At 33.0% G+C, this 25,067-nt stretch overlaps 1 protein-coding gene across 21 annotated transcripts in view; it reads left to right on the forward strand.

Annotated features, from left to right (window-relative positions):
- MLLT10 (MLLT10, histone lysine methyltransferase DOT1L cofactor) overlaps positions 1-25,067 on the forward strand; it is a 188,877-nt gene that overhangs the window by 44,133 nt on the left and 119,677 nt on the right. For all 21 annotated transcript variants that reach the window (XR_002781365.1, XM_011364391.2, XM_011364388.2 and 18 more), the window contains one exon: positions 22,313-22,422. Coding sequence is in view for 20 of the 21 variants with exons in the window: in XM_011364391.2 (XP_011362693.1) it covers positions 22,313-22,422 (110 nt within the window). In the remaining variant the exon portion in view is untranslated. The remainder of the gene's footprint in view (positions 1-22,312; positions 22,423-25,067) is intronic.

The raw sequence follows: 25,067 nt of genomic DNA on the forward strand, positions 1-25,067 counted from the left end.
GTAAGTGTTCTGAGTATGTTTAAGGTAGTCTAGGCTAAGATAATGATGTTCACTAGGTTAGATATATTAAATGCATTTTTGATTTATGATAAAATTTTCAGTTGATGAATTCATAGGCATGTAACCTCATTGGAAGTCGAGGAGTATCTATATACAGTTTGGTGGCATTTACTATTTTCACAATGTTGTGTAATTCTGTCAATTTCCAAAAAAAAAAATGTTTTTGTTACCCGAAAGAAAAACACCTTTTCTTAAGCAGAAACTCCACATTCTACCCTTCCTCCTTCAGCCCTTGGCAACCACCAGTGGTGCTTTTTGTCTCTGTGAATTTACCTGTTTTGTATACTTTACATAACTATAATCATATAGCATGTGATCTTCCTTCACTTAGCATAATGTTTTCCAGTTTCATCAGTATTGCAGCCTGTATTAGTACTTCGTTTCTCTTTATAGCTGTATAATATTCCATTGTGTATGTAAATCACATTTTGTTTATCCTTTCATTTGTTGAAAAACATTTGGGTTGTGGTAAATAGTGCTGCTACCTTTTGGCTATTGTGAAAAGTACAGCTATCTGTTTTAGTCCCACTTTTCTTTTTTCAGGGGAGGGTGTATGTGAAGAATAGCATTGAGGAACCACTAAACTGTTTTCCACAGGGGCTGCACTATTTTTACATTCCCACAAGCAGTGTACGAAGGACCCGATTAGTTCTCATTCTCACCAACACTCAATATTTTCTGAATTTTCTGATTTATAACCATCCATTGGTATGAAATGGTACCTCATTGTGGTTTTGATTTGCATTTCCCTAATAATGAATGATGTTGACTATTTTTTTCATGTGCTTGTTGGCCATTTGTAAATCTTCTTTGGAGAAATGTCTGTTCATTTATTTTGTCCATTTTGTAATTTGGTTTTTCTTTTTTTTGAGCTGTAAGAGTTCTTTAAATCTTCTGGCTGCTAGGCACCTATCAGATAAATGATTTGCAAATATTTTCTCCCACTCTATAGGTTGCCTTTCATTTTCTTGATAATGTTCTTTGATGCCAGTAGTTTTTAATATGATGAGGTCCAATTTATTTAATTTTGCTGCTCATGCTTTTGGTGTCATATCTAAGAGTCCATTGCTATCCATGGTCATACAGATGTATATCTGTGTTTCCTTCTAAGAGTTTTATGTTTTCAGCTCCTTTTAGGTTGTTGATCCATTTCAAGTTAACTTTTGTATGTAATATGAGTTAGGGGTCCAACTTTTTTTTTTTTTGCATGGGATATCCAGATGTCCCAGCACCATTTGTTGAAGAGACTTCTTTCCCCAATGAATGGTCTTGGTACCCATGTTGCAGGTCATTTTGTCATAAATGAGTGGTTTATTTCTGGACTCTATTCCATTGGTCTTTATGTCTGTTCTTATGCCAGAGCACACTTTACCTTAATTACATTCTCATTTCAAGTTTTGAAATTGGGAAGTGTGAGGGTTCTAATTTTATTTTATTTTTCAATATTGCTTTGGCTATTCAGGTTTTATTGCAAAATATGGAATTTGCAGATGGCAGAAAAGGCCAGTGGAATTTGGATAGGGGGCTTCATTGAATCTGTAGATTGCATGGGATAGTATTGACATCTCAACAATATTAAGCCTTCCATTGCATGAACACAGGATCTCTTAACATTTATTTATGTTTTTAATTTTTTTCAGCACTGTTCTGAAATTTTCGGTGTAGAAGTCTTTCACCTTGGTTAAATTTCTCCTGTGTATTTTACTCTTTGAGGCACAAATGGATTGTTTTCTTAATTTCCTACGTGTGTTGTTTATTGCTAATGTATAGAAATACAACTGATTTCTGTGCATTGATCTTGAACCTTGCAACTTGGCTGAATTCATTTATTTGAATAATTTTTTGTGTGTTCTTTAGGGGTTTCCATATATAAGGTCATGTCATCTCTGAATAATGATAGTTTTACTTCATCCTTTCCAATTTGGATGCCTTTTATTTATTTTTCTTGCCTAATTGCTTTAGCTAAATTTTCTAGTACAATGTTGAGTAGAAGAGGCAGTAGTAGGCATCGTTGTTTTCTTCTTGATGTTAGGGGGAAAACTTTGTCTTTCATCATTGAGTTAGATGTTGCTGGTCTTTTTCTTTTTTCTTTTTTCTTTTTTCTTTTTCCTTCCTTCCTTCCTTTTCCTTCCTTCCTTTTCCTTCCTTCCTTCTTCCTTCCTTCATCCCTCCCTCCCTTCCTCCCTCCCTCCCTCCTTTCCTTCCTTCCTTCCTTCCTTCCTTCCTTCCTTCCTTCCTTCCTTCCTTCCTTCCTTCCTTCCTTCCTTCCATACATCCTTTGTTTTAAATAAATGCTCTTTATTATGTTAAGGAAGTTTCCTTTTTTCCCTACCTTGTTGAGTGTTATTTTTTAAATCAAGAGAAGGTTTTGATTTTTGTCAAATGCTTTTTCTGTATATATTGAGATGGTCATGTGGTTTTTGTCCTTTGTTCTATTAGTGTAGTGTATTACATTGATTGATTTTCTTATGTTGAACCCCCGTTGCATTTCTGGCGTAAATTCCTTTGATCATGGTGTGTAATCCTTTAATAGGCTGCTGTATTTGGTTTGATAGTTGCAGTAGGTTGAATATTGTCCCCCAAAAGGTTTGTCCATTCAGAGCCTCCACAGTTTGACCATTTTGTAATTGCAGATATAATTAAGGTAAAGATCTCAAATGAGATCATCCTGACCTAGTGTGGACCGTAAAGCCAATGACAGATGTCCTTATAACAGACCATAGAAGACAGGGAGAATGGAGAGATGGCCATGTGAAAACTCACATGAAGACTAAGGTGGAAATAGGAGTTATATAGCTATAAATCAAGAAAACACCAAGGATTGCTAGAGCTACCAGAAGTTAGGAGAGAAGCATATTGATTTTGGACTTCAGGCCTCAGACTGTCAGAATAAATTCCTGTTTTCTTAAGCTACCGTAATTGTTGTAATTTTTATGGCTTCTGTGGGATACTAACCACTAGTATTTTGTTGAGAATTTTTGCATTGATATTCATAAAGGATATTAGTCTGTAATTTTGTTTTATGTTTTGCCTTGCTTAGGGGGCATTTGATATCATGCTGGACTCAGAATGATTTAGGAACTGTTCTCTCCAGTTTTTTGGAAGAGTTTGAGAAGGGTTTGTGTTAGTACTTCTTTAAATGTTTGGTACAGTTCACTTGTGAAGGAAGGCATCTGGTCCAAGGCTTTTCTTTGTTGGGAGGTTTTTGCCTACTGATTGATTCAGTCTTTTGTAGGTCTGTTCAGATTTTCTTTTTCTTTTTGAGTCAGTTTTGTTAGTTAATGTGTTTCTAGGAATTTGTCCATTTCATATAGGTTATCTAATTTGTTGGCACACAATTGTTCACACTATTCTCTTATAATTCTTTTTATTTTTGTAAGGTCAGTGCTAATGTCCCCAGTTTAATTTCTGATTTTAGTAATTTGAGTTTTTTTTTCTTAGTCAATCTAAAAGTTTGTCAGTACTGTTGCTCTTTTCAAAGAACTTTTGGTTTTGATTGTCTCTATTTTTCTACTCTCTATTTTATTACCACTCTAATCTTAAATCTTTCCTTCCTTCTGGCTTTGGGTTTAATGTGCTCTTTTTCTAGCTCCTTAAGGTCAGTATATAGGTAGTTTATTGATTTTTTTTTAAAAATACCTTTATTGGCATATAGTTTGTATACCATATATTTCACTCATTTAAAGTATACAATTTGTTTTTTCATATTTACAAATATGTGCAACCACCACTGTCAATTTTAGAACATTTTGATCACTTCAGAAAGAAACCCTGTATTTTTAAACTATCAATCTCTTCAGTCCACCCTACCTCACCTCATCCCACCCAAGCATTTTTTCCAACATAGGTGTTTACAGTTATGAATTTACCTCTGAGTGCTTCTTTCTGTGTATCACATGAGATTTGGTATGTTGTGTGCGTGTGTGTTTTCACTTATCTTGAAGTATTTTCCAGTTCCATTGTGATTTCTTCTTTGACTTATTGGTTATTTAAGAATATGTTGTTTAGTTTCCACCTATTTGTGAATTTTCCAGTTTTTCTTCTGTTGTTGATTTCTTTTTTTATTTTGTTGTTGTTAGATAAGATCTGATTTCAGATCTTTTAAAATTTATTGACATTTATTTTGTGGCATAACCCTATGCTCTATCTTGGAGAACGTTCATGTATATTTGACAAGAATGTGTATTTTGCTGGTTTTAGTGCCATGTTCTTTATGTATTTCTTAGATCTAGATGCTTTGTAGTGTTAATTGATTCCTCTATTACCTTACTGATTTTCTAAGTTCTGTCCATTGTTGGAATTTGAGTATTGAAGTTTTCAACTATTACTGAAGAATTGTCTTTTTCTCCCTTCAATTCTGTTCATGTATTTTGGAGTTCTGATATTTGGTATATATATCTTTATAATTGTTATATCTTTTTGATGTTTTGACCTGTTTTTAAATACATAATACTCTCCTTTATCCCTTGTAGCAGATTTTGATTCTTATTTTATTTTCCATATATATTTTTTAATAGTTGTCCTGGGGATTACAATTATCCTCTATAATTTATAACATCCGAGAAAGACCCAAGTTAGAGAAATAAAGGCAAATTCTTTTGATTTAGTTCTTCAGTTTCTCTCATACCCCTTCCCCCAGTTAAGTCAAAACTTAAAAACACATTTTTTTGAGAACAAGCTCTGCTCTACCCTTTCTGGAACCAGGGACCAGAGTTTGACACTGGGAACACGGGGTGCTGTCTTCAAGATCATGGCCAAGCTGAGGAGGATGGAGCGAGTGCAAGGGCAACAAAACTCTTGCTCTTTTTAACTTGCCTCCCTCTTTATTGAGCCTTTACTTGGTTGTGTGAATTTTTGACTATTTTCCAGAATTCTGACAAAGTTGATTTTGACATTTTTCTGCTCCAGTTTCCAGTGTTTCTGTGACAGCACAGGTCTTTGCAGCTAACATCACTCTACCTGCTTCAGTTTTAACCTTTATCAGTTTTCAAAATACTAGTGTATTATTTGGTTGCCGGCAACAGAAATAGATTTTGGATAACTTAAGCAAAAAGAACATATGGGAGGATATGACATAACTCACAGACATAAACGAAAAGTAGACCAGCTAGCATTTTGGAGTGACTAGAACCAGAAATTAATAGTCTTTTCAAGAGTGATGTTCTAACAAGAAGAGGGAATGGATACTGAACATACTTAAATCATAGATATCTACAGTAGTATTATATGACATAATGGATGTGGGCTGAGATGAGAGATTTCTGTGTGGACAGCTGAATGTAGATGGTCTTAACCTGAGTTAGAGAATGTTGGATAGAGAGTTATTTAGGAGTATAAAGAATGTTGAGATGCACTTTTTATGTGTTGAATTTAAGATTGTGATGAGATAGCTGAGTAATGTATATGTCAGTAGGAAGTTGGATATAATACCAGCTTTTTGCTCTTACCATTCCTGACTTCCTGTCATGTAGTTTTCCTTCCTGGGAGGCTACCATATTCTTGATATCTATCCAGAGTTATTTTCTGCATATATAAATACTCTTTTACACAAATGTAGGATATAATGTTTTATCTTGGAGATTATTCCACAGAGATTATAAGGAATTCTTTCTTTCTTTCATATACATCTGCATATTTAATTGTATAAATGAACCATAATTTATTTAACCAGTCTTGTATTGATGGACGTTTAGTTATTATTAGACTTTTTTTTAAAATAGTGAATAACCATGTACAATGTAATCATAGACATGTGGGGTGATTAGCTCTGGCCAAAATTCCTAGAAGTGGAATTGCTATGTCAGAGGGTGTGTGTGTCTGTAATTTCAGTGGATTTGCATTGTAATTTCAGCCAAATTTCCCTCTATTGAGATTGTACTAATTCACACTTTATTCACGTACATTGGAAGAGCCGGTTTTCATTATACTTTCCTCAGCACAGTTGCATGACCACCTTAGTGGGTTTCAGTTTTGGGTCATCAGTCAACTCACAAGTCACAATTGGTTTATTCAACATCAAATATAGTTATAAAGGAAAAGCATATTCAGTTGCATTATTACCGAGGCCTTGGTAATATTGTGAGGCAGATTTGATGTTTCTAGCATTTTGGTTGTAAGGTTGACAAGAACATAATGTGAGTTTATGTCACATGGGCACAGAGAAGCTGCCAGGTTTGGGGACTCTCAGCTCAAAAATGCCTACTAGCCACATAGCCTCTGTGTTTGTAAGTGACTAGCTTTTCTATTTTAATGTAGCTGTAGACCATGAATGATAAATCATACAGTGCGAACTCCTGATAGCCAAGTACAGCAGGCTAAAGAGCATCCTTAGATAAGTTATTAATACTTTGCAGACCCTACAGGTTCCTCATCTGTTTTCAGGGTTGATGTTGCAAGAAGCTGAACTATCAGATATTTTCCTTAAGAGCCTGAAGGAGAGATTCAGAGTTCAAGCTTTTAACCCTTTCCATCCATCAGTATTAAGAATCTGTAAATTTTCCAGTCTGGTAGGTGCAAAATATGTCGAGGTAGCCTTACTTTGCATTTCTCATTATGAGAAAAGTTGAATAACTTTTCATATGCTTAAAATCTGTTTATATTTCTTTTATGTGAAATATTCATTCATATTCTTACCTCATTTTCTGCTTTGGACATTTCACAGGGCACATTCTTGGGTTATTATATAAGAGTTCTTGATGTATTAGGGAAATTAGTCCTTTGTGGTAGGAACTGAAGAATTTTTTCATCACAGATGGTTATGTTTTGATTTTGCTTTTGGCCATACAGAAAAAAACCTTAATATTTATGTAATCATGTTGATTAATTTTAAAAGTATTTTCCTGATTTTGTAGCATACTTACAACTATTTCTACATCAATATTATTTTAAAATTTTCATAAAGTTTCTTCTATTATGTGGCTTTAAAAAATATTTAAGTTATTGATCCATCCAGAATTTATTTTAACATAGGATATGAGGTATGGAGCTATTTATTTTTCTTCTAGATGACTGTCCCTTTGTTCCAAATACCTATTTTGAATAATCCATTTTTCCCTGTTGATTTCAAATGACACTTTTTGTATACTAAATTCACATGTGATTTGGCTTTATTTTTGGAATTTTTATTCTGTTCAGTGACGTCTTTTCATGGCCTAGTACCATACTGTTTTAATTAAGTTTTATGTCTTGTAGAGATAGTCCTTCTTCATTACTGTTTTCCTCCTCTCCCTTTCCCATCCTCTTGTCCTTTTTTTGGTTTTGTGGTTTTTTTTTGTTTTGTTTTGTTTTTTCAGGCAAAGCAACCCTTGGTTGACCTCACAGGTTGCAAGAACCCTGTTTTTAAAAAATTCTTTATGCATACAGCACCTGGTCTTCTTAGGTGGTCTCACATCCAAGTACTAACCAGGCCCGACTCAGCTGAGCTTCCAAGATCAGGCAGGATCGGGCTTGTTCAAGGTAGCATGGCCATAAACTCTTGTCCTCCTTTTTTAATTAAAAAAAAATTTTTTAAGTACTAGTGGTGGTCTTACCTCTACTTGTTTAATTTTTCTTTAGAAACTTTTAATTTGTTTTAATTAACTTTTTATTTTAGTATAACTTTAGATTTACAGGAAAATTACAAAGATAGTACAGAGCTCCTGTATACCCTTTACTCAGTTTCTCCCATTATTAACTTTTTTTTACATTAATGTGGTACAGCTATCAAAATTAAGAAACTGATATTGGTACATTATAATTAACTGAACTCTATATACTTTAAAAAAAATTGTCCAATATTTCTATTAACAACCTTTTGCATTTAGTTGTCATGTCTCTGGTCTCCTGTGGTCTGTAACAGTTTTAGTCTTTTCTTGTTTTTCATGACCTTGACAATCTTGAGGAGTACTGACCAGTTAGTTACCTGTTGAATTTGGGTTTGTCCGATGTTTTCCTCCTGGTTAGATTGGGTTTATGAGTTTCGGCAAAGAATACTGGAAAGGTTAAGTCCTCTCGTTATCACATATTGGGGCACAAAAGGTCCACTTGATATTACTGATGATGCTATCAGGTTGTTTAATTTTTAAAAGTACTTTTGGTATTTTTTTGATGTTTGTCTTAAATTTATAGATTAGCTTAGGGAAAATTGACATTCTTTCATCAGTACCTTTATTGTGTGCCTCCTATATGCAGGCAGTGTTCTAGATATAGCAATGAACAAAACAGACCAAAAGTCTGTGCCTGTAGGACTTAACAGTATGGCAAGGAAAGATGGTTAGTAAATGAGATAGGTAAGTAAAATAAATAGTATGTTATGTATTATGGAAAAGAATAAAGAAGAGGATGTATAGCAAACTCTGGAGTGAACTGTACACTTAAAGATGGTTAAGGTAGTGGGTTTTCTGTTATGTGTTTTTTTTTTTTTAATCACAGTAAAAATAAATTTATATGCCCCTATTTTTTATCTTACTGCATTGGCCAGGACTCACAGCACATCACTGAATAGAAGTGGTGAAAGCAGACTTATTCTCTGCTTCACAGGGCTTTTGTTAAGCATTTTACCGTTAGTAATATAGATAGCCACAGTTTTTGTTTCTTTGTTTTTTTGTTTATTTATTTTCTGGGTAACTATACTTTAACAGATTAAAGAAATTACATTCTATTCCTATCTTGATAATAGTTTGTTCTTTAAAAAAAAGAAATCTGTAAAGGAGAAACAGTCATTCCTCAGTATCCCGGGGGATTGGTTCTAGAACCCAAAATCTGAGAATGCTCAAGTCCCTTATGTGATATGGCATAATACAATACATACAGTTGGCCCTCTGCATCCAAGGATGGAAAATACTGTTTTTAATCTGAGGTCGGTTGAATCTGTGGATGTAAAACCCACAGATATGGAGGGCATTATTTTATCCTAAGTGTTTGATGGGATTCTCTGGTAAACCTGTGTGTTTAAGGTAGTGGGTTTCATTGATCTTTAGTATTGTTTTCCAAGGATTATAATTATGCATTTATTGTTTTTAATGATAAAGAGCTATTTAACATTTTTGGGTTTTTGTCGTGTTTAACTTTTGTAAGTTGTAATTTTGGGAAATTTATTTCATCTAAATTAAAAAATTTATTGGCAAAAAGTTCTTTATTACTTAATCTAAAAAGTATCTGTAGAGTTTAAAATGACCTGGACTATTTGGGCCATCTCTTTTTTTCCTAAGTTAGTCTAGCAATGGGTTTACCCATTTGGTTTTGTTGCTTCTTGTTAGTATTTGCAAATATTTTTATTTCCTTCTACTTTTGGGAGAGTGTTTATTTAGCTGTTTTCTAAAATTTTAAGATGAAAACTTATTTAGCTTATTAATTTTCAGTCTTTACTTTTTTTAACTTTTATTTTTCAGTTTGAGTTGATGTTCAATATTAGTTTCAGGTGTACAGCATAGTGGTTAGACATTTATGTAATTATGAAGTGATCCCCCCGATTAGTCTAATACCCACCTGACACTATACATAGTTATTACTGTATTGACAATATTCCCTGTGCTGTACTTTATATCCCTGTGACTATTTTCTGACTACTAATTTGTACTTCTTATTTCCTTCCCCTTTCTCACCCAGGTCCCCAACCTCCCTCCCATCTCTGACAATCACCAGTTTGTTCTCTGTATCTATGAGTCTGTTCCTGTTTTGTTTATTTTGTTCTTTAGATTCCACATATAAGTGAAATCATATAGTGTTTTGTTTCTCTGACTTATTTCACTTAGCACAATACCTTCTAGGTCCATCCATTTTGTTGCAAATGGTAAGATTTCATATTTTTTTTAAGGCTGTATATATGTATCCCGTCTTCTTTAACCAGTCTCTGTTGATGGGCACTTAGGTTGCTTCCATATCTTGGCTGTTGTAAATAGCACTGCAGTGAACATAGAGGTGCATATATCTTTTCAGATTAATGTTTTGAGTTTCTTCATATAAATACCCAGAAGTGGAATTGCTGAGTCATAAAGTAATTCTATTTTTAATTTTCTGAGGAACCTGCAAAATGTTTTCCATAGTGGCTGTACTAATTTGCAATTCCGCCAAAAGTCCAGGAGGGTTCCCTTTTCTCCACATCCTCGCCAATAACTTGTTTTTGATTTATTGGTGGTAGCTGTTCTTTCAGGTGTGAGGCGATATCTCACTGTGGTTTTAATTTGCATTTCTCTGATGATTAGCGATGTTGAACATCTTTTCGTATGTCTCTAGGCCAGCTGTATGTTCTCTTTGGAGAAATATTTATTTAGATCCTCTGTCCATCATTTATTTATTTATTTGTTTATTTATGTTAATGAAATGTATTGGAGTGACATTGGTTAATAAACAATATACAGGTTTTGAGTGTATAATTCTATAATATGTCATCTGTATATTGCATTGTGTGTTCACCACCTAAAGTTAAGTTTTTTCTGTCACCATATATTTGACCCTCTTTACCCTTTTCTACCTTCCCTCCTACCCTCCTTTCCTCTGGTACCCACTAAACTGTTGTCCATGTTTATGAGTCTTTTCTGTTTGTCTGTTCGTTTGTCGTTTTCCTGTTTCTATCTCACATATAAATGAAATCATATGGTTCTCAACTTTTTCTGACTTATTTTGCTTAGTGCGATAATCTCAAGATCTATCCATGTTGTCACAAATCTCTGCCCATTTTTTAATTGGATTGTTTGTTTGTTTTGGCATTGAGTTGTATGAGTTTTTCATAAACTTTGGATACTAACCCTTTAGATGTAGCATTGGCAAATATCTTCTCCCATTCAGTAGGTTATCTTTCCATTTTGTTGATGGTTTCCTTTGCTATGCAAACACATTTTAGTTTGATGTAGTGCCATTTGTTTATTTTTTCTTTTGTTTCCTTTGCCTGAGAAGATACATCAGAAAAAACATTACTAACAACAATGTCAGAGAGTTTACTGCCTACGATTTCTTCAGGGAGTTTTATGGTTTCGGGTCTTACATTTAAGTCTTTAATTCATTTTGACTTTATTCTTGTATATGGTTTAAGAAGGTGGTCCAGTGTTATTTTTTAATATATATATCTGTCCAGTTTTCCTGACACCATTTATTGAATAGACTACCTCTACTTCATTGTGTATTCTTCCCTCTTTTGTCATAGATTAAATAGCCATATAAGTGTGGGTTTATTTCTAGGTACTCTGTTCTGTTCATCCATGTGTCTGTTTTCATGCCAGTACCATGCTGTTTTGATTTTTTTTTAGTGTTTTATACTTTGATATCAGGTAGCCTGGTACCTCCAACTTTGTTCTTCTTGCTCAAGGTTGCCGTAGCTATTTAGCGTCTTTTATGGTTCCATATAAATTTTAGGGTTATTTGTTCTAGTTCTGTGAAAAATGCCATTGGAATTTTGATAAGGGTTGCATTGAATCCATAGATTGCTTTGGGGTAATACAGACATTTTAATGATGTTAATTTTGCCTACCCGTGAGCACAGTATATATACGCTTCCATTTGTTTGTATTGTCTTCAGTGTCTTATAATTTTCCGAGTATAGGTCTTTTACTTCCTTGATTAAATTTATTCATAGGTATTTTATTGTTTTTGATGCAGTTGCAAATGGGATTGGTTTCTTAATTTTTCTTTCTGATAGTTCATTATTGGTGTGTAAAAATGAAGCTGATTTCTGAATATTAATTTTATATCCTGCTATTTTACTGAATTCATTTATCAATTCTAATTTTTTTTGTGGAATCGTTAGAGTTCTCTATAGTATCATTATATACAAATAATGACAGTTTTACTTCTTCCTTTCCACTTTGGATGCTTTTTATTTTTTTCTTATCTGATTGTTGTGGCTGGGACCTCCAATACTATGTTGAATAAAAGTGTAAAAGTGGACATCCTTGTCTCGTTTATCATCTTAAGGAAAATGCTTTTAGCTTTTCCTCGTTGAGTACAATGTTAGCTTTGGGTTTGTCATATATGGTCTTTATAATATTGAAGTATATTTCCTCTATTCCCATTTTGCCGAGAGTCTTCATCATAAATGGATGCTGGATTTGTCAAAAGCTTTTTCTCATCTATTGATATGATCATATGATTTTTATCTTTCAGTTTGTTAATGTGGCATATCACATTAATTCATTCGTGAATATTGAACTAACTTTGTATTCCCAGAAATAAATCCAGCTCGATCATGATGTATGATTTTTTTAAATTCTTGCTGAATTCGATTTCCTAATATTTTGTTGAGGATTTTTGTATCTATTTATCAGGGATATCAGCCAGTAATTTTTTTTTTTTTTAGTAATGTCTAGTTTTAGAAGCAAGTAATGGTGACCTCATAAAATGAGCTTGGGAGCCTTCCCTTTTCTTGGAAGTTTTTGGAATAGTTTAAGAAGAATAGGTGTTATTCTTTGAATCTTTGGTAAAATTCACCTGTGAGGCCTTTCAGTCCAGGACTTTTTTTTTTGTTGGGAGTTTTTTGATTACTGACTGGATTTCATTAGTGGTAATTGGTCAGTTCAGATCTTCTGTTTCTTCTTGACTCAGAAGATTATGTTTCTAGGAATGTATCCATTTCTTCTAGATTGTTCAATTTGTTGGCATATGATTGCTGTAGTATTTTCTTATAATCTTTTGTATTTCTGTAGAGTCATTTGTTACTTCTCTTTCATCTGATTTTATTTATTTGGGTCCCCCTTTTTTCTTGGTGAGTCTGGTTAAAGATTAATCAATTTTGTTTATCTTTTCAAAGAACCTGCTCTTGGTTTCATTGATCTTTAGTATTGTTTTTTTTTGTAGGCTCTATTTCTTTCCACTCTGATCATTATTATTTCCTTTCTTCTACTCACTTTGGGCTTTGTTTACTGTTCTTTTTCGAGTTCCTTTAAGTGTAAAGTTAGATTGTTTATTTGAGATTTTTGTTTGTTTGTTTATTTCTTGAGGTAGGCCTGTATTGCTATAAATTTCCCTCTTATGGCTGCTTTTACTGTGTCCCATAAATTTTGGATCATTGTGTTTTCATTTTCATTTGCCTTAAGGTATCTTTTGATTCCTCCCTTGATCTCATTGTTAACTCATTCGTTGTTTAGTAGCATGTTATTTTACCTTGATGCATTTGTGTGTTTTTCAGTTTTGTTTTTGGGTTTGGTTTGGTTTGGTTTTGTAATTGAATTCTAGTTTTATACCATTGTGGTTGGAGAAGAGGCTTGATATGATCTCAGTCTTCTTAAATTTACTGAGACTTGTTTTGAGGCCTTACATGTGGTCTGTCTTGGCACATGTTCCGTGTGCACTTAAGAAGAATGTATAGTCTGCTGCTTTGTGACGAAATGCTCTAAAAATGTCAACTAAATCCATCTGGTCTGGTGTGTCATTTAAGGCCACTGTTTCCTTGTTGATTTTCTGTCTGGAAGATCTGTCCATTGATGTCAATGTGGTGGTAGCAGACCCCTACTATGATTGCATTACTGTTGATCTCTCCCTTTATGTTGGTCAATATTTGCTTTATACATTTAGGTGCTCCTGTGTTGTGTGCATTATGATTACTAGGGTTATATCCTCTTGTTAGATTGATCCTTTATCATTATGTAATGTCTTTCTTTGTCTCTTACTATAGCCTTTGTTTTTAAGTCCATTTTGTCTCATATAAGTATTGCTACCCCAGCTTTTTATAATTTCCATTTGCATGAAATGCCTTTTTCCATTCTTTTCTTGTAATCTGCGTGTGTCTTTTGATTTAAGTGGATCTCTTGTAGATGGCATATGGATGGGTCTTGTTTTCTTACTCATTCAGCTACCTTGCGTCTTTTGATTGGAGCATTTAATTCATTTCCAGTTAAAGTGATTGTCGATAGGTACATAATTATTGCCATTTTATTATTCATATTTATATCCCCCCCTTTCTTCTTAAAGATGTCCGTTGAACATGTTTTGTATTACTGGCTTGGTGATGATGAATTACTTTAGCTTTTTTCTGTCTAGGAAGCTCTTTATCTCATCTTCAATTTTAGTTGATATCCTTACCAGGTAGAGTAGTCTTGGTTGTAGGTCCTTCATTTTCATATCTTTGAATATTTCATGCTAATCTCTCTGCCCTGCAAAATTTCTATTGAGAAATCAGCTGACAGTTTTATGGGAGTACCCTCGTAAATAACTAGCTCCCTTTCTCTTGCTGCTTTTAGGATTCTCTCTTTATCTTTAACCTTTGCCATTTTGATTATGATGTGGACCTGTTTGGGTTCATCTTATTTTAGATTCTGCCTTTCCTGGGCTTGTATATCTATTTCCTTTGCCTGGTTAGGGAAGTTTTCAGTCATGATTTCTTTAAATATATTCTCAATCCCTTGCTCTCTTCTCTCCTCTCCTCTCTTCCCCTCTCCTCCCCAGGCCACCAAGGGTATGCATCTTCGAAATGCCACCAAGTATCTTTAGGATGTCATTTTAGGGTTGGTAAATATGTCTAGGCCAAACAGTGGGGCTGGATGCAGGGTCAGTGGCCTAGAAAGAGTGCTTAATTTTTGCTGCACATGCTTTAAAATGCAGAGTAATGATGAACTTAAGGGTTTAGATGGAGATTCTCTGGTCATTGAGCATATCCAGGTGAACAAAGCTCCCAAGATGTGTAGGACTCAGAGCTTATGGTTGGATTAACTTGATCACATTGAGATGATCTTTACTGAAAAAGAGCAGATTGTTCCTAAACCAGAGGAGGAGATTGCACAGAAGAAAAAGATATTCCAGAAGAAACCGAAGAAACAAAAACTTACTCCTTGGGAGTAAATTCTGCATCAAATAAATGCTAATAAAAAATTTAAAAAATATAATGTCATAATATCACATAGAGTATTTTTACTGCCCTGAAACTCCTCTGTGCTCTATTCCTCACTCTCCTGTTATCCCTGGCAACCACTGGTCTTTTTACTGTTTTCATAGTTTTGCATCTTCCAGAATGTCATATAGTTATATAGTATGTAGCCTTTTCAGATTGATTTCTTTCATTTAGTGATATGCTTTTAAGTTTCCTCCATGTCTTTTTATGGATTGACAGCTCATTTATTGTTAGTTTTGACTTGTTTTGTTTGTTTGTACATACCTCAGTTTATTTATCCGTTCATCTGCGGATGGACATCTTGGTTGCTTCCAAGTTTTGGCAATCCTGATATAAAGCTGCTGTTTATAATCATCCATCTGCAGGTTTTTATGTGGACATGTTTTCAGCTCCTTCGGATATATAAAAGGAGCATTAGCTGGATCTTACAGTAAGGGTGTGCTTAGTTTTTTTAAATAAACTGCCAAAGTGTCTTCCAAAGTGGCTACAGCATTTTGCATTCCTACCAGCTATAAATGAGAGTTACTGTTACTCCTCATCCTCACTAGCATTTAGTGTTGTTAATGTTCTACCCCCTCTGTTAGCTTGATAAAATTTAATATTATTACGTGCATTCACACTCTTTTTGAACCTTATGAAACTCTTAGGAAACTTTGAATGTATTTATCCACCTCCTGACATGCATCTTATTTTTGTCACTATTTTAATTCTCCATTTCTTTGAAATTGTAATGTTTCGGTCAGATTTTTTGTGCAAGGGCTGTGATGGTCCTTTGAAATGAACAAGTTTGTGTAAAAGGTGTTATATTAGACAGAATTTACCAGTGAAACCTTCTGATGTTAGAGTGAAACCTTTTCAGGAAGAGTTTTGATAACATTTATTTTTGAATAGTAAATGTAGAGATATTTCTGTTTCCTTGTGTCAGTTTGGTGAGCTTAGTTTTTCAAGAAATTTGACCTCTTTGTCTAAGTTGTCAAATTTGTCAAATTGTTGGAGTAATGTTGTTCGCAGTATTTTCTTACCCTTTGCTAATGTTTGCTAGGTTAGTAGGGTTGACAGTGAAAACCCCATTTTTAGTCTTGATATTGGTGATTTCTGTTCTCAGTTTTTTGTTGGTTTTTGTTTTTTCTTTAACCAGTGTACCTAGAATTTGTCTGTTTTGTTCACTTGTGTTTGGTTTTGTTAATTTTTTTAAGTCATCTTGCTTGTTTCCTATTTTATTGATTTTTGCTTTTATCTTTATTATTTCCTTTTACTTTGTGTTTATTTCACTCTTCTCAAGGTGGTACCTTAGGTCTTCGATTTTAGATCTTTTTATCCTACTAAAGATGTATAAAGCTATACATTTCCCTCCTAGCACTATTTTTGTTGCATTCCACAAAATTTTATTTTTTTTGGTCTAGTTTACTTATTGGTTGCTGAGAATGGAATGTTAAAAATCTTATGATTGGAACATATTCTGTTTCTTCTTTTAATTCTGTAAAGTGTTGCTTCATGTATTTTAAGTATTAATTATTAGGTGTAGACACTATTCTAATTGCTATGTCTTTCTAATTATCCTTTTATTGTTATGAAATGTCCCTTTTTATCTATAGAATATTTCTTTGTCTTTTAGTGTATTTCTCACATCAAAATAGTCACTTCATCCTTTATGTTCTTACTGTTAACATGGTATATCATTTTTCTCATGTCTCTTATAGGCAGCCTGTACTATAGTATGGTCATTTAAAAAAAAATCTACTCTGTCCCTCCCAGTCGCTTCTTTAAATTGTTGTGTATAAATGATTAACATTTAATATAAATTAAAATTTGGATTGCAATCTAGTTTATGATTTGTTCTTTTAAAAACATTTTAAATAGCTTTATTTAGGTATGATCGCCATTTAAAATACTGCATGTATTTAGAGTGAATAATTTGGTAAGTTCTGACTAATATATATGCTCATGAAACCATCAACACAGTTAAGTCAGTGAACATATCCACTTGTAAAACTTTCCTCATACTCCTTTGTCCTATGTCTGTACCATTTCTTCACTGCCTTGTCCCAGTAACTATTAATCAGCTTCTTTTATTATAAATTAATGTGCATTTTTTAGAGTTTTATGTAAATGGAATATATACACATAGATAGAGGTGTGTGTCTAGACATAAACATATATATGTAATATACACACACTACTTTTGTTTGGCTTATTTCCATCAGTAGAAATATTTTGAGATTCATTCTTGTTACATGTATCAGTATTTTCTTTTTGTTGTTCACTATTATTCCTTATATGGATATTAGCAGTTTACCCATTTACCTGTCGATAGATTGTTTCTAGTTTTTAGCTGTTACAAATTAAGCTGCTATTAACATTTGAGTACACTTTTTGTATGACCATAGGCTTTCATTTGTCTTGGGTCAATACTTAGACCTATGAAATGGCTAGTTTATAATGATAAGTGCATCTTAATTCTTTAAGGACCTGAAACTATTTTCAAAGTGATTGTAATATTTTACATCACCACCAGCAGCACACAAGAGTTCCATTTGCTCTATACCTTCTTCAACACTTGGTGTGGTCATCTTTAATTTCTGCCATTCTAATTGGTGTATACTGGTACGTTTGTAGTTTTAATTTGCATTTCCTTAATGGGTGATACATTTGAGCTACTTTTTATGTGTTTATTTGCCATTCTTTTATCTTCTTTGGTGATGTATCTTTTGTCCGTTTAAAAAATTGAGAGTTTTTTATTGTTAATTTTTTAATATAATAACCTTTATTCATATACCATATAGTTGACCCATTTAAACCTTACGATTAAATGATTTTTAAAATACTGTCATGCTTTGCTCACTGATGGATATTTCACTTTCAACCTATTTTGTGTCTTTGTTTCCAAAGCGAGTATCTGTAGGTATGTAGTTGAATCATATTTTTAATTCATTCAGCCAATTTGTTTCTTGATCGGTGAATTTAACCCATTTCCATTTAAAGTAGTTACTGATAAAAATTTATGCAGTTTTACTAATTTTTCCTATATGTTTTATACTCCTGTTCTTTGGTTTCACCAGTACTGCCTTAAATTGATTTTTTTTGGGCGGGGAGAGTATTGTACTCTTTTGAGTCCCTTCTACTTTTGTGTGTATCTTTTAGGTATTTCTTTGCTGGTTTCCTTGGGGATTACAATTGGCATCCTAAATTTATAATAACTTTGTTTGAATTGATACCAACTTAACCTCAATATAAAAACTATTCTGTGAAGCTAAGTCCCCCTTTTTAGCTTGTTTTTTAATAAAAATTTGTCTTTATATATTGTGTTTTTATACATCTCTATACATAATGTGCCCATTAACATAGATCTGTAATTATTATTTCATGCATTTGTCATGTAAATCATGGTGTTACATTTCAAAAGTATAATTCTGGCTTTAATTTTTACCTATGGTTACTGGAGTTTTTAAATTTTTTGTATGGCTTTTAATTACTGTCTATTGTTCTTTTATCTTAGCCTGAAAGACGACCCTTACCATTTCTTGCAAGGCGGTTCTATTAGCAACAGACTCCCTTACCTTGTGTTTCATTGGGAATGCTTTACTTTCTCCATATTTGAAGAGTAACCTTTCTTAATATAGAATTCTTGGGTGACAGGTTGTTTCTTTCAGAAGTTTAAAAATGTCATTGCAGTCCCTGTTGGACTCCATTGAATTTGATGAGAAATCTGTTGTTAATCTTATTGAGGATTTCTTGTATTTAACAAGTTGCTTTTCTCTTCATGCTTTAAAAGTTCTCTTTTCCTTGGCTTTTATCAGTGATTATTATGTATTTTAGTTTGGATCTCTGTATTTTCTTCTTGTGGTTTCTCGATCCTTTTGAATGTGTAGATTCATATCTTTCATCATATTGGGACTTTTTCGCTTTATTTTTTCAGATACTCTCTGCCTGTTTCTTCCTCTCCTTTCCTTCTGGGATTCCCCTTGTGTGTATGTTGGAAGGTGTATGGGTTTCCTAGGCACTTTTTTTCTTTTTCATTCTTTTTTTTATACTCCTTCTGAAACATGGAACTCAAGGTGCTGTCTTCAAGACCTCCAGTTAACATGCACTTATCATTATAATCCAGTCTTGAAGACAGGATGATCATGGGTCAGAAGAAAGTAAAAATTCTCAAAGCTTTCCTGCCATTTTTAAGTTTATTTTTTCCCCCACCCTCTTTAATTCCATGCCCCACCCCACCCCCACCCCACACACACTTCCACCCCTGACCCATGGATGTTGCCATTTCCCCTTAAGAACTGGATCTATGAAGGCAGGGCGTCCCCTCCCACATGCTCGCAGCGTGCACCAGGGGCTTGGTGCATCTGGGGTATGGTCCATAGCTCCACCTGGGGCATGAGCCCAGGACCTTCTGTGTGCAAAGCAGGTGTGCTAACCACTCCACTATGTAAAAGTTACTTTTTTCTTGATTTAGTATTTGTTTGGTTACTGCATACCTTTCACCCTCTTTTCCATAGTCCTGACAAAATTGGTTCTGACAGTTCCTGCTTGATTTTTTTGATGTTTCTGTGGTAGAATGTGTCCATGGAGCTGCCTGCTCCACCATTTTTGCTGACATAAATCTGGATATTTTTGCATTCCTAAAAACTTGAGTTTTGTTCTGAAATAGTTATGTTCCTTGGAAACAGTTTGATCTTTCTGAGTATTCTACCCGATGCCCTGTGACATGAGTTTTTCCAGTCTGGCTAGGAGAAACCATCACTGATCTTAGCCCTTTGTGCTTGCTGGATACTGTTCCCATTAACATTTTGGATGGTTCTTTTTCCAACTTCATGCAATTTATTCATTCACATGTTCTCTGTTCAATACTCGAGTGGTACTCTCTGTGTGTGTCTCTCTGTGAGTGTCCTTTTTGTGAACAGTTTTCATTTCTTGTATTTTGTTCTGTTAAATTTAGCTGCTTTGGTCTCACCAGATCTCCTAAACTTCGGGGAGTGGCCTGGGCTTGGCCTCAATTTCTCTCTGTGTGTCTTGGCCTGGAAGAACTCTCAAGACATTAAACTGGGGAAACCAAGGGCTCACCTGTTTGTTTCTTGTCTCTCTGGGATTGCTTTCCTTCCTGACCTGATTTCCACTGTCTTGAAAACCATTGCTTCAGTTATTTTGTCCATTTTTTTGGAGTGGAGGTATGCACTGTTTCATGCTGGAGGCTAAATTTGGTCCCTGTTATTCTATCTGAACTAGAAATAGAAGACTTCTACAGTTCCTTCTTAACCTTGATCATTTTTCTTATTGTTCCTCTTTTTCTTCTTTTTTTTCTTATTTGTGATTATACGAACATTTTTAGCATTGATTTTAATAAGTTTAATAATGCAGTCAATTAGTATTGCAATTAAATTTAATGACGTTAAATTTAATTAATGACATTAATTACTTAAATAATCTTTTTTGGCTATATCTCTTTACATATATACAAATATTAATATGTATGTAGTGATTTGGGAATTATTATTTTTATACCAGTAAATTCAGTGTACCGTGTGTAGCACTTTGTACAAAATGTAGAAACCTTGAAACCATATAGATGTCTTTTAACTGCTCTTTCCCCAGTCTTCCTAATAATTTTAGTATGTATTAAACTTATATACATTGAAAACTTTACCCAACAGCATTAAATTTTTGATGTAAAGCAGTCATATGTATTTTAAGTGAAAGAAGGTATTATTGTTTTATCCAGTCAGTATCCATTGAAAGTATCTACATGTTTATCATGCTTTATTTTTTTCTTCATCTTGGAGCCTCCTTCTTGGCTTATTTTGTTGTTGTTGCCTGAGGAAAATCGTTCGGTGCTCCATTCAATGGAAATTTGTTTAAAGATGTTTTGGGGCTTTATTTATCCAGTTGTTCTTTTGATGATAACTTGCCTTGTGGTGGTTTAAGATTTTTATCTTTTTCTTTTGGGTTCCTATAGTTTTACCTATGTGCCTGGGTATAGATTTATTTTTATTTGCTTTGGAATTTGTTATGGTTCTTCAGTTCATGACCTGCCATCTTTCTTCTGTTTGGAAAGTTTTTAGGTATTACCATTTCAGATGTTGCTTTTGTGTCATTTTCTCTTATATTTCTCTGTGTCTTATGTGTGAGGCTTGTTAATACTGTTCATGTCTTCTGTCTTTTTGTATTTTTCATTCTTTTGTGTTTTGTGCTAACATTCCGGATATTTTTTTCTGAGCTGTTTTCTTGTTGCCCTCTAATTCTGTTTTCTTCTATGTCTAAACCATTGTTAATACTACCCACTGATCTAAAAAAAATTTTTTTTACTTATGAAATTTTTATTTGGTTTATTACTATAGTTTTCCATTTTTCGAATAAATTTTCAATTTTGTGTTGTATTTATTTGAACTTAATAAGCATAGTTATTTTAATGCTTATGTCTAAAATTCCAAAAAAACAGATCCGTTTTTATTTTCTTGTTTCTGTGGGTTTTCATTCATGCAGTTCTGACTCCTGTGTGTTTGGTACTTTTTATTGTGCTGAAAATGCTAATGAACTAATAGTAGACATTATTTGTAGTCAAGATGACATTGTTTTCCTCCAGAGAGGATGTATATTTACTTCTGTCTGGTGCCTGGGGGCTCTTGTAATTTAGGATTACATGAATCAGATTTCAGAGTTTGAGATGATCAAAGACCAGCTGCAGTCTTTTTGCGGGTGTATTTTTAGTTTATTGTTACTCCTGGCTTGCAGCCTTTCAGTCTTGTAGCTGAAAGAGAGTGAGGGGTTTACTAGTTCCCCTTCTCCCTTGGTTATCTGTGGACATACATCCGTGTACTTCCAGCCTTCTTTGTTTGTCAAAAGCATCTTTCACCCTCTCAGCTGCTTTCTCTGAAATAGGCAAATAAATATCCCCTGGGTGGCAAAAGTGGCCAAAAGCTGTACTCACCACCCTGGACTTTCATCCTTTTTCAGTTTTGGATCAGTAATTCCTCACTGTCATTTCAGCTCTTGAAAATTAAAAGAAACATTAACATTCAATATCAATTATTAAAGTATTTTAAGTGAAATATTAAAACGAATATTAGTATTAGTAAAAATATCAATTTAAAAATTGACATTAATGTAAAAGTAAAAACATTTAATATTGACATTTAAGATTTAGTATTATTTATTTTTACAGTGATTCTCAGTGTTGGTTTGAATTGTTTATAAGAAGTGTCAGTCATTGTCAGAATCTGAATTTTAAGATGTTTCCCTTTTTTTTGTATTTCTGTGCATAATAACTAGAGAAATGCTTAAGAGTGCTTTATTAGTAGTGGTTTGACTATTCAGTCAATAATGAGAATTTGTTATGTTTTTATCATGTATTTGCTTAAGTAGGAATTTAAGGGATCTCTTTAGAAAGTTAATGATTTTATTTATCTTTGAAAAAGCTTTATTGAAAACTGAAAAATGACATTATTTTTATTTATTTGTTTTTAGGTTGGGCTCATGTTGTTTGTGCCCTGTATATTCCAGAGGTACAGTTTGCCAATGTTTCCACAATGGAACCAATCGTTTTACAGTCTGTTCCACATGATCGTTATAATAAGGTACAGTCGATATTATTTTATTGATGTTTGAATATAATTCTTTTGTTTTAAAACTCGGAAGTACAAATGAATTTTTTGTACTTGTTTTATTATAAGTCTACATTACAAATTTTAAATTACAGGCCTCCATCAAGTTCCAGAGATTTAGAAAAAGTGTAATTACTATGGTAAACTACAATTATTAAAATGTTACTAAGATCACAGGAATACAAGACAAATAAACAAAAATGTATTACCATTTTAACTCATGTAGGTATTTAGTATTCTAACATTTACATAACATTTTAATTCTTATAGATTTGTCCTCTAAGAATTACTGACCTTTTATGCTCTTTCAGACATCAAAGTTCTGTTAAATCTGAATTAATCATTATTTGATATAATAGCATGTGATGTGTCATTACAATAGAATGTGTCATTATGGCATTACACATTCTTTCTTAAGAGATAATTCTGTTATAGAATATCATTTGCTCCTTTCCCTCCCTCAAACTATTTTCTGTCCCCAAGATAGGATTTTTATTGTTAGCTTTTAAAAAACCTTAATGTTTGATTTTTTTCCTATATTTTTTTCTTGATTTTGTACATGTATATTGTTGTTTCATTCTTTTTTGCATGTTACTTTTCTCTTGTCCATTGTGCCTTTCAATATAGTGTTACCATTTATTTGTGGCACCTGTGGATTTATTCCATCTGTGGGAGAAAGTGACACTGCAGCAATTCTAAGTTTCAATATTTTTGTATTAAATATTTTAAATAAATATTAGTATTAAACGAATGTTTTGTATTAAAATGTTTTCATATTTGTAATGCAGATTATTAATATTTTTAAGTTTGAAAACACAGAAAAATAAATAGAAAAATGCAAGACAGAAATCATCCTAAATCTTCTCATGCATTTTATTTTAGATTTTGTGTGCATTTTTACATATATTCTATACTTGTAAAAGATTTGGATAATATTGCTTATATTGCTTTGTCTGTGTTTGAAAATTAATCTGAACATCTTTTTGTGTCAATAAATTATATTTTTGCCATTATTATTAGGGCTACCTAGCATATAATACAGAATTTGTTAGTTCTGATATACTGGAATTTAATTAAGGAACCCCTTATTGTTGAAGTGCCTCATTTGATATTTGGCATGTATATACCAACAGAATCTCTATGTAAAAGGTTATGAATACTTTGGAAGCTTCAGTAAGTATATTGTATGAAATTGTCTTCTAGAATGTAGTTTCTAATTTATACTACATTAGTGATATGTGAGATTGCTCATAATCATGTCTCTTGTTATATACTCTTATATCTCTTTATACATTGTTATCACTGTATTACCATTAAAACAATCTTTGCTGTTCTTTTTAGTGAATGAGTATCGATAAGGTTAAATATTTAAAAAAAATTTAAGGTTATTCATGCTTGTAATTGACCTTGACTAGCTCTTTGTTCACTTTAATATTGCAATGTTTTGATTTTTTTATTACAAAGCATTTTTTATATTAGAAATACTAGTTTCTTCTTGCTATGTATGCTTTTGATTATAATGTAACATTTGCTTTTTAACTTTCATTATGTCTTCATGGTTTTGTGGTTATTCTAGCAGGTCAGTTTTTTCTAGTTCAGAAGTTTAAATTTTTTATATAATTTACAAAACATTCTATTGTTTCTGCTTTTGATTCCATGCAAAGAAAATCATTAATGTATATTTTTAGTACTTTCAAAGTTCATTTTTAAAATACTTGTTTTTCCTTTTAATTTTGAAATAATTTCAAACTTACAAAAAGGTTGCATTAATAGTACAAAGAGCTCTGCCTTCCCTAAACCAATTGAGAGTAATTTATCAATATAATACTGACCACTCCTGTGAATTTCCCATAAAGAAGGACTTTCTCCTACATGACTAGAATACAGCCATTAAAATCAAGGTAATTAGCATTTATGCATTATTACTATCTACTCCACAGACCTCATCATTATTTCTCTAATTTCTGCATTTTTTTTCAGTAATGTCTTTCATAGCCAAAAGATCACAGAATATATTTTGTCTCTTAAGTTTTCTTTAATCTGAAATAGTAACTCAATTTTCCCTTGGCTTTTATAATTTTGATACTTCTGAAGATTACAGGCCCCGTATTTTGTAGTGTCCCCTGTTTGGATTTTTCTAATGTTTCCTCATGATTAAATTCAGATTATGTGTTTTGGCTGGAATATCACAGAAGTGATGCTGAGTTCGTCTCATTGCATCTTATCAGGTGGTACATGATTTCAGTTTTTCCCATTACTGGTGATGTTACCTTGATCACTTGGTTAAGGTGCTGCCTGCAGAGTTTCTCCACTGGGAGGTTAATCCTTTTCCCCTTTATGATTAATAAATATTTTGTTGGGGAGGTACTTCGTATGTAAATATCTTGTTCCTTGTGCCTTTTACCCACTAATTTTTGCATCCATTGTTATTTCTTGACTTAATTAGTTACTATGATTGATGACAAATGGTGCTTTTCTAATTCCATCAAATCTTTTACATTCATCAGTTGGTATTACACTTTAAGAAAAAGCTTTCTACACTCCTAAATTCTTTTTATTAGTATGGAGTAATATGGACTGTGTTACTATTTTATTTTAAGGGGTCATTCCTCAGTACT

Source organism: Pteropus vampyrus, unplaced genomic scaffold (assembly GCF_000151845.1).
Source record: "Pteropus vampyrus isolate Shadow unplaced genomic scaffold, Pvam_2.0 Scaffold96, whole genome shotgun sequence".
Lineage (NCBI taxonomy): Eukaryota > Metazoa > Chordata > Mammalia > Chiroptera > Pteropodidae > Pteropus > Pteropus vampyrus.